This window comes from Austrofundulus limnaeus, unplaced genomic scaffold (genome assembly GCF_001266775.1).
Source record: "Austrofundulus limnaeus strain Quisiro unplaced genomic scaffold, Austrofundulus_limnaeus-1.0 Scaffold27, whole genome shotgun sequence".
NCBI lineage: Eukaryota > Metazoa > Chordata > Actinopteri > Cyprinodontiformes > Rivulidae > Austrofundulus > Austrofundulus limnaeus.
In genome coordinates, this window is record NW_013952429.1 from 3,187,201 (window position 1) to 3,198,002 (window position 10,802).

At 43.2% G+C, this 10,802-nt stretch overlaps 1 protein-coding gene across 1 annotated transcript in view; it reads left to right on the forward strand.

The window, feature by feature from the left end:
- ubn2a (ubinuclein 2a) overlaps positions 1–10,713 on the forward strand; it is a gene marked incomplete in the record, with an annotated part of 18,864 nt that extends 8,151 nt beyond the window's left edge. Inside the window, 12 exon segments of the mRNA XM_014005018.1 lie at positions 837–1,398; positions 3,671–3,741; positions 4,074–4,203; positions 4,627–4,733; positions 4,960–5,070; positions 5,942–6,085; positions 6,827–6,877; positions 6,958–7,000; positions 7,096–8,478; positions 8,558–8,765; positions 9,408–9,476; positions 9,921–10,713. Of these exon segments, the coding sequence (XP_013860472.1) occupies positions 837–1,398; positions 3,671–3,741; positions 4,074–4,203; positions 4,627–4,733; positions 4,960–5,070; positions 5,942–6,085; positions 6,827–6,877; positions 6,958–7,000; positions 7,096–8,478; positions 8,558–8,765; positions 9,408–9,476; positions 9,921–9,967 (2,926 nt within the window).
- Between the last annotated feature and the right edge of the window lie 89 nt (positions 10,714–10,802).

Consider the following 10,802-nt stretch of genomic DNA (forward strand, 5'->3'; position numbering starts at 1 on the left):
TGTGTGTGTGTGTGTGTGTGTGTGTGTGTGTGTGACAGAGGAGAGGAGATGAGCTCAGCTCGATCTTTGAGTCCAGCTGGACCTGTACAGCAGCTGATTCTGTCTGGATTTGAGTTTACAAACTATTACTTTTTTCAAAGTTGAGGGACATTACAGCTGCGCTGCTGATCAGCGCTATTTATAGAACATGAACGGACTCGCGGGAACCTGGTTGCACACGGGGTCTGTGTTGGTGATTCTAAATTATTGATAAGGTAACAATGATGTGGCTTCACCTGTCGCATTTTATTTTAAAGAAAGAAAAAGTAGCTTGCAATTTAAGCTGTCGCATCGGTGCTACGTGATTAAAAGCAGAGTTTTCATCGCGCGCACACATACACACGTCTTCCTATCTTTATGAGGACCACACATAGCACTCAGCCTCGCTCTGGCCGTCTTTTTTTTCCCCCAAAATTGGCGAGAGGTGGATATGGAGGGACGCAAAAAATAGCTCTGGACTTATTTAAATAAAAAATATAACCCAAATAATCATATGTGATGAGTAATTTACATATTGTACCTTTTTAACTTTTAATTTTAACATCTAATAATTGAAGCACACAGAATCTGAGATCAAGTTCTTTAACTTTCTGAGCAACAAACAGTCTGAACTTAATTTGGACCTGCAGGAACATCCACTCCTGGTGAATGTTTGACACTTTATCCTGTCTCACTCATGGACTCCATATTGGTTTGAATATGGTTGTATAACTCTTCATAAATCCAGAATAAATAAAGTTGTTTACTATATTTTAAACATGTCTTTAATGCTTTGATAACATATTTCTCTCCAACAGAGTGACAGCGCTCAACCTCCACCGACCGGAGAAGAAGAAGAGGAAGAAACTGATGAAGGACTCTCTGTACCTGGCAGCAATGCTGCGTCGCTTCACCCGGGAGAAAGAGGAGATGAGGAAAACAAACCCCAGCGTGGATCCCCTCGTCGTGTCGGGAGGTGCGGCTAACAAGTCCCACTCGGGCAACGCCACAAACCTCCCATTAGTTTCTAACTCCACCCAGCTGCAGGCCGGCACAGCTGGCAGCGACCTCGCTCTGAAGGACCTCACCTCGGACCCCGCCGCCATGTCTCTACTGGGCTCGGCCACCGAGAAGGAGCTGCAGGATCTGTTGGGCGACTTGGACTTCAGTTTGTTGGACACGGATCAGCAGAATGCCGTGTCGACAGCCAGGGAGAACGGCATTCTGGGTATTGGCGCTCCTGCTCATAAAGCGGCAGTAGGAGGAGGAGGAGGGGGTCAAGGGCGAGGCCTGGGGTCTTCCAGCGGACTATTCTCTCCGCCGCCTCTACCTGATGGACTGCCTGCTCCCCTGATTAAACGCATCGAGGACCTGCGGGCGGTGAGTAGACTGTGGTCTCTTAGTAGGCGGTTGCAATTACCCATAATGCCTCTTGAACGAAGTGAAACACAAACACCACTTAGCTTACAAAGTGGCTCCGAATGTTTATTGTTACTGTTTACCCCGGTGAGAATAATCTCATGTGAAGTATCAGAGAAAAATGGGTTTAAAACTGAAAGTTGTGTGTAGCTGTGTAACTAAACAGGCCTTGTAAAAAAAAGTTATTTTGTCATTTTTTGGACGTTAGTGAAATCTAAAGAGGTACATGTAGGTCGGTGAGGGTTTATGTAATTGATAGATACAGAGGTGAAAAATAGAAAAGTGAGGAGGAGGAAGAAAAACGTGAAAAAATAGCGTTTTTATATTCCTGTTACACAACATAGGAGAAGAGATTTAACAATAGTAACAACCGTTTACAGACAAGGAGTTTAGGCTCATCTATAATGCCAGAATTTTAGACTAAAGGCCCCGTCACACTATAACGTTTTAGACAATTTATGCCAAATTATGAAAAATTTAAAAATGTCTGTTAAAGATGGAATTTTAAAAATCTACTGGAAGGCATGTACATACTGTAACGCTAACAAATTGAGCAAATAAACAACTTTTATTAGTAATTTAGAAAAATAAAATTCATAAGTTGTCTAAAACATGYGTGACAGAGCCTTAAAGGGATCCATGATTAGTTGTAACTTTAGACTTTATTTGATAAACATTTATTTTAAATGTAAAATAAAGACTTTAAAAATACTGTAGGCTGTTTAGTTTAGTAAATTTTTAAAAATATATTTTAACACGGACAGAGCCATTTTATTTACACACAAAGCATTCTGGGTAAATGATGATGTGGGTAGGTCATCGGTGCGAGGCTGCTAGCGAGCTATATCCACCCTGAAGGTTAATCTTGGACAATATCTGATGATCGACTCTTTTAAATGAAACCAGAGAGCGTTGACAGAGAGGAGAAGGTAGAAATGACTCAGCCTGGAACTGAAAATATGGATGGAGGACAACAGAGCTGCTTCATGGAAGAAGAACCTCAGCTTAGCCTGTTAGCTTTAGCGTTAGCGCTGATGCTAYATTGCCTTAWATGTATTAGCTCGGTGCTAGCGCGACAAACAAGCTAAACTTAGGTCCAGATATTGTCCAAGATTTAACCTTCAGTGTGAATATAACTCGCTAGCAGCCTCGCACTAATGACCTCATCCATGTCATCATTTACCCAGAATGCTTTGCGTGTACATAAAATGGCTCAGTCCATCTTAAAATATGTTTTAAAAAATTTACTAAACTAAACACCCTACAGTATTTTTACAGTCTTTATTTTACAGTCAAACTGTATGTTTTATCAAATAAAGTCTAATGTTACAACTAATCCTGGATCCCTTTAAGATCATTTTWTGTTGAGAAATGCGTCGCATGACTTTCAGCTGTTAACACTGGCTCTGCTGGTTTGTCAACTGGATGTGGGTCAGGTCGGGCAATGATGCATTGTTTTTAAGATGCCACAACTGGCCCGGTTGTAATTTGGTTTATGTGGTGCTGATCCATGTATGGACCACCTCTGGCAAATCACATCTGGGCCACCAAAGGGGCGCCATTTTATGCAGTATCTGGACCAAGTTGTGCCTTGTGTGGGCCAGAACTGGGCCAATTTTGGCTACTGACTGCACGGCAACGCAGATGATTTACATCTCTTGTGAAAATTGATATACTTCCATAAATTTAAAAAAACACGAAAAATGACGGTGATGATTTTAGATTCCAACAAAATTGTGGGGGGTTATGCAAACTATTATTAGAAGAGAAAAACCTCACTGTGTTATTCTCTGTATTAATGTTCTGACCACCCTAACCTGAATAAAGTCACATTTAGACAAACTTGAACATAGTTACTGAAAAACATAGCGTTTCGCTGTCTGGGTGGTAAGAACTAGTTTTATATTTGTCAACTAAGATGTTTGCTGTTTGTACATCAGAGTAAAGCTCCAGGACAAACAGCATCAACACACCCAGCAGCGGCCCACACACATATTCTTAGACTTTAGGGAGAGGCCTTAAAGAGACAGGGGATGTTTCAGACAGGAGGTGACAAAAAAAGATGCTTCAGCTGTTTTTAACCAGTCAGAATCGTAATTTTCTACCATGTCTTTAATGATTTGTGATTAAGTTTGGAGTCTTTGTAAGCATTTGTCACTTTTTCAAGTATTCACCCTCCCAGATATTTATGATAAAACAGTGCTGTACGCTGACTCGACCTTTTCTTCCTCAGGCTTCGCGGCAGTTTGATCAGGAGGGCAGGAAGAAATTTTTCACCCTGGACATGAATAACATTCTCCTGGAGTGAGTAGGGCAGCTTTTAAATCACTGTCAGGCAGATTGCAACTCACTCTCTTCCTCCTTTTATCAGCCTTTCTCATTCGTTTTCAGCCAATTTCCCTAGCCACCTCTCCTGCTGTCTTTAAGTGTTTTGTTTTCTCTCCGTCTCCTATTGTCAGCGGTAATGACATATTACGCATTTCTATTTACCCAGCTCTCATTCCTCTGCCACTTCCCACCGTTCTYGCCCATCCACCACTTCACTCTCCCATCTCTGCCTTTTATTCTGCTTTCTTTTTTCCTTATTGTTTTTGTTTCTTTTCTTTTTGTTTCTAACCGCCTTGACTTTGTGTCAGTATCGAGCTGCAGGTCCAGGAGCAGCCTCCCGAGGTGCGCTCAGGCATCTATTCGCACATGGAAGCRTTTGTGCCGTGCAACAAAGAGGCCCTCCTCAAGCGCCTCAAAAAGCTCAGCCTCAACATCCAGGTGAGCAAAGCTTATCTGCGGAGGAAGTGCCAAATCCCCTGACATTCACCCATCCAGAATACGATTAGGAAACAATCTTTCAAGCTGCAGCCTTTTCTGATTGCTTTGTGCTAGCTAAAAGTCTGTCGCTCCTACATTTTGAACTTTTATTTGCTACGAACAAAAACAATAAATCTGTTCAGGGTGAAGATGAGATGTGGGTCTTTATAAGACTCTGATGGTAGGATTGACATGAACAAAAACACGGTGACACCCTAATGTCTTTTGTCACGCACCATTAGCACTGTTGACACTATGAATCAAAATGATTAATTATTTTCTCGTTTTTCCTCATTTTATCAATGATTCTRCTTCCTCTTTCCCTTCCTTGTTAACGTGTCCTTTTGCTGCGGCTCCATCTCTCTGTTCCTTTCCTTGAATCAGGACGACCGTCTGCGAGCGCCTCTGCTGAAGCTGAAGTTGGCCGTGTGCAGCGTGATGCCGGAGCAGATAGCTAGATATGACATGGACTGCATGGCCAAGGCTGCAAAGTGAGTCTGTCCTTCAGGGTTTATAAATTTGAAATCGGGTTTTGTTCAGATCTGGTTAGAAAATAAAATCAGTTTTCTTTTAAAGGTTTGGCATTCATTCTTTTATTTTTAATTTTAGGCTTAAACTTCTACAGGATTGTTTGCTTTAAATACAACAAAACAACAAATTAAAGAATAAAATAATAGTTTATTTTATATCTAAGAGCATTTTTTTGTGTTTTTACAGACAGCAGTCAGAAGAGGGCGATAAGAACGGCTCTGAAGAGGAGGATGAGGAAAGACCAGGAAAAAGAGTGATGGGTCCTCGAAAGAAGTTTCTCTGGGATGAGAAGCTCAGGTAGGGATGATACGCTCCACCCAAATAACTAAAGTTCAGATTAAAACAAATTTTTTGTTATTCTGCATTTTTTTCACTCCTCAAATCTAAATCTAGGGATTAACTCTTAAATATCCTGACTCAAACTGACCTTAACATTGGCTAATATCTGATCCATCAAAACAAACTGAGGATTAAATCAACTTTATTCAAAATGATCTAAACACATTTTAAGATTCCTCTTTTTTAAGCTACATTTTGTTCATCCTGATATCATAAGTGGTTCCAGAGAAATACCTTGATTTGATGAAGTTTTTTTAATGGAGAAACTATATATTTGGATATAAAAATTTGGATATTTCATGAGTTGTTGATTATAACATTCTGCAGGTTATGTATAAGGCTCATAGAAATGTGTTGTCGTCAAACATCCAATCACATTTTGTTAAAAGGGAAAGCTGTTATAATTTGAAGGGATTACAAATGTTTGTTAAACGGAAAATCAGAACAAATTTGAAGGACAGATGCACTTCAGTAAAAGGTATAAGACTATATAATAATCTGGAAAATGACTGTAAAAGCACTGGATCATTTAATTCCTGTAAGAAAACGATCAAAGAAAAAATATTAAAGAAATATGAAATTGTTTAATTTGTATTAATTACTGTTTGAGGAGTTGACATTTTTGTTTTGTTTTATTATAAGTTTTGCCAAACACATTTTTTGAAGCCAATTTAACCTGTTTAGGCACAAATTAGATTCTAAATTACATGACACAAACGTAGAGAATGCACATTTTAAATATGTATTTTACACCTTTGTATTGGATAATAACGGCCCCAGGCTTTATGTGTTTGATGAAGCTGACTGTGGATGTTCTGTGTTTTTGCAGGAACCTGCTGTGTAACTTGGTGCGAGTGAAGCTGAGCTGCTATGAGCTGGAGAAGCAGTGCTCTCTGTCTKTGGAGGACTACCTCAAGGCCTTCTTAGAGAACGAGGTCAAACCACTATGGCCCAAAGGCTGGATGCAGACCAGGTCCGTGTGTTGTCCTCCTCTTCATGTTCTGTGTGACGTTCTGTGCAGGGTGCAGGGGACACCCTGGACAAGGTGCAGAACCATCACAGGGACACATAGAGACAAATGAGACATTCACACCTAGGGACACTTTAGATTTACAATGAATCTAAAAATACTGTTAAAAAACCCACAGACGTATGTGGAGAACATGTAAACTCTCATTTAATGAAACCACGTTGGTTTATTCTACGTTTTCTGTTSAAACAGTTCTAGACAAATAATAAAAACTATTTCTTAAAATTWAATTTAACAAGGAGTTAGGCAAATTGTACATTGCTAGAATACATTTGTATAAAAAGTCTTTATCTATTAGCTACACGCCTACAGTTGGATTTAGCGATTTTTCTGTGTATATTTTATATTTAAAAGCACAGTAAATGAGCAGATTGTTGGCCATACGTGCTTCCAAGATTACAACCTGCTAGAAAAACACTTCAGAGGCAAAGCTTGGTTCCTACACCTACCTACCAGACTGATGAAGTGTTGGAGGAAATTATCTTCCTGCCACAATGCAAGAATAATAGATGTTAATTTAGTGATAAAAAGAAGAGCTCCAGGAAACAACACATTAATAAATACAAGCTCATTTTTTAACTATGATTACTTGGTTGTAATAAAAAAATGCATCCCAGACAAAAAATAATTTATGAAGAGAGTTAGTTGATTTTTATTCTTGTTTTTTGTCACTGGCATGTGCAGGATTCTGTTCAAGGAGAGTTTTGTTGTTCACGGTCACCTCACTGGAAATCTGTAAGTATCTGTTATGAAACTTCTTATTTTACTGAAATCGCTCTATTTACGTTTGGTAAATGTTTGTTTTTGTTATTCAGAGTGAAGAGGAGGATGGTGCCCGGACCGAAGGCCAAAGCCAAGGTGGATGATGCTCAAACGTTTTACTACGAGTTTATTTTTAGAAACAAGTGAACATTTTGTTTTAAAGGTTACTCATGTTGTTTCTTGTTTCTCAGGAGGGTCTTTGGACCAACAAGCCTCCTCTGACCATGACCACCATCCCATCTCTGGCCCCGACACCCAGCCGCCCCCCGCCTCCCTCCTCCTCCTCGCCCCCGGAGCCCATCTGTCTGTCGGACTCTCTGGATGAGGATTTGACGGCTCCCTCTCTGGACTCCATCTCTCACGCTCTGGCCATCCTCAGCAACGCATCCAAGGGCCTGGGCTTCCTGGCGGAGAGCCCCCTTTCACCCCCGCCCCTGCAGATACCCACCTCTTCTCCTCCCCCCGTCGCCCCTCATTACCCCTCGGCCTCTCAGGTGTCCGTGTCTGTTTCATCCGCGCCTCAGCATCACCCCCCGTCGAAGGCGGAGGCCTCTCCCCCGCTGGGAACCATGCCAGTCCTCTCCTCCTCTACCTCCTCGTCTCCGGTCGTGTCCTCCGTGGTCCGCGTGACGGCATCGGGCGTGTCGCTAGCCACTAGGACTGCGGAAGATCATTACGCTCAGATTAAAGCTATGGAGGTCCAAAGCCCGACTCAGAGACTCATTTCCAGACCTGCCTCCATTATGGGCAAGATGCACCCCCACCCGTCTCCCTCACCCCCGAAGCAGCGGCCTCCCCCCACAGCTTCCCCTCTGCTCCCTCCGCATCCGAAGGGTTTCGCCAGCCCAGCAGGGATCCTGGGAACGTTGGGAACTGGTCAGGGACTGTCCAAGACCAGCACCAAATCTGTCAGCAACGGCAGCGTCGCACCTTCCTCCTCCTCTTCGTCGCAGTCCCGGCCCAGCTCCACGCCCAACCTGCAGTCGTTCTGCCCCCCCTCCCCCGCAGCGTCCTCGCCGTCCCCCACCTCCCATAGCTCCCACCCCTCTCAAGCTAAACCCCACCCGCACCGTCACCCTCAGCCCAACTTCATCACCCCCATGCAGGTCACCCTCACCAAGTCGTCCCACAGCAGCAGCTCCTCCCCCATCATCAAACTCACCCCCCGGCCTCCTGCGCCCACCCCTCCTCCCTCCTCCTCCCCCTCCCCGTCATCCTCGCCCTCGCACCAGCTCCCCCATCAGATCATCTCCAACCAGCAGCAGCTCCAGTACGCTCCCAAAACGCCCAAAACCTTCCGGCCCCCCTTCAGCGGGCAGGTAAAGCAAACGCCGGGCGGCTGCAGCTTCGCCGGCGCCCAGAAACCTCCGCCCACCACGAGCAGCGTCAACAGCAACTCCAACAACAAAGGAGCGGTGTCGGCGGACAAAACGCCCCTTTCCTCCACAGCTACAGGCTCAGCCAATCAGAGGCAGAGGGCGGTGGGTGGGGCTAACCAGGGCTCAAAGGCAGGAAACGGTTGGGCAGCTTCAAGCACTTTGACCTCATCAGCTACAACGATAAACCTCTCACAGGTGTGTGTCCTAACAGCATGTTGCTCAATAATAAAACCAGTTTGTCTTTTAATAAACTCTGTTTTTCTCATCTTCTCAGGTGTCAAATGCCGGCTCCGCCCTCCTGAGCAACCACTCCGCTCTCCCTCTGGGCTTTGGGATGTTAGGAGGCCTGGTGCCCGTCTCGCTACCCTTTCAGTTCCCTTCGATGCTTAATTTCAGCGCTCCTGGAGCCCCGGGAGCAGCTGGGATGGGATCAGCTCCCAGCTCCAACTCAGGATACCCGCTAGCACAGAGCGACCTAATGGGTGAGTGTTAATCATTAAAAAGGCTTGGAATTTATCATGTAAATAAATGCACATAACCAGTGTTAATTAGTCACTTAACAGACACTTTTAACAAGTTCTGGTCTGTTGCCCGACTGGACCGTCTGTAGAGAAATGTTTCCTGGACATGAAGTCCGTCTGCTGCAGCTGAGCATCTAATGATCCAGGAATCAGATTAGCTTTGTTGTTAATAACAAAAACCAGACAAAATCTGCTTTTAGTTTTTTTTATGTAACAAAGCTTCTCATAATTTAATTTAGTTTAGAACAAGTTTAGGTTAAAACCAGTCCTAAATGTTTAAAATTACCGTACCAATTAAAAAGATGCGTCTAACGTGGTGTGAGTAAGAGAGTGAATGGTCGTCTCGTTTGTGTCCCTGTGGTGGACCTGTCCAGGGTGACAGCTGGGATGAATATTTGTGTCATTCTGCTGCTCACCAGATGTTCTGAAACAGTCTTTGTCCGTCTTCTTTCTGACATCTGAACCCCTCGGAGCTGTTTGTTCTGCCGCCTCTCCACTTTGATCCATCGCTTCCTCTTATCCCTCGTTTTAACGTGTGTTTTTTGCTGTTTTCGCACCTCTTTTTTCTCTCATCTGTCCACTCTTCCCTCCATCTCTCCTCAGATCTATATAAGAGCCTCCAGTCAGGGTCGCAGGCTGCCCTACCTCCTCACTTGCAGCTTGCTTTTTCAGGTAACCTGAATTCCTCCTCCTCCTTTTTATTTTAATCCTCCTCCCTTTACTCTCCATCCATCAGTGTCAGCTCAGTGTGGATTTGTTCTGTTACTCAGACTTGTCAGAGATGACCTGAATGAATCATCACAATATGGGGAAAGAGCATAAACAGGAAGCTGTAACTGGCTGAATCCCTGCAAACTGAATCGTATTTTAGAGGTTACAGCTGTTTAGTTGTTAAAAAAACAAAAGCTGTGCACAACCTAAACAACCTGAATGACTGAGACTGTAACCATGCTACCACGTATCCCCACAGTCTGTGCATGAAAACAAGATGCAAACTTAAAAATATTCAAAGTAGTGTGAACAGGACTTTGTTCCAGTTCATGTTTCTGTCAACCTGGATCTAGACTCTTATTTTGAAATGCTGCTGACAAACGCTTGTGTCTCTACCTCTCTCAGACGTGAACCAAAGCCAGAGTGGAGACATGAAGAGGAAAACCCACTGACCAATAGGAGCGCAGGAGATGATGCCGAGGAAAACCCACTGATAATAGGAGCACAGGAGATGATGCCAGCAGAGTGACATCATACCCTCCTGGACGCGCTAACCTRTAGGAATACGTGTTCAACACGTGGCGGCGTCCGCCGGCTCCTAACAGACCTAAAAGTCGCTTCAAGTGGCAGTGAATTAATTTACCTGTATTTTCTCTAAAGAACCAGGTGTGAGAACAAGACAGAGTAAATGGCAGGTACACTTCCTTTTGTTCGGCTTCTTCTTTTTATTTTTCGTCAACATGTTTACATACGACTGACCTCGATCACTGTGGAACTGAGTGCGAGCGAGGTGGCGGTACATGTGTGAGTAGGAGTACGCTACGTAATATTTGTATTTAAGAATTATATGAAACAATAGGAAACTTGTTCTCGCAGAGGAAAAGAAAAGCAGAATATAATTATTATTATTAAATTTGTGTTTTTCTGTTCGTCGCCAACGTGGGAATTGTGTCTGTAGAAGTTTATTGTTGGTCACCTCTGCTCCCACAAATGACTGTTAAGTAGTAGCTTAAATTAATATTGCTAAATTATTTTTTAATTTACACAGGGATAAAAATGTGTGTGTGTGTGTGTGTGTGAGGTTGATTTGAATGTGTGTGTAGATAAGAAAAATGTGCTGTTAATTACTTTGAGATGATTTTTATGACTGAGTAAAGACATTTCCCCCTTCCACAAAAAGAGCAAGTTTGAAGCCCCACTCTTGCTCAGTGTGTTTTTGGTGCTGTTTAATCACACTGGACCTTTTTTCTGTATGTATATGTATGTATATATATATATATATATATA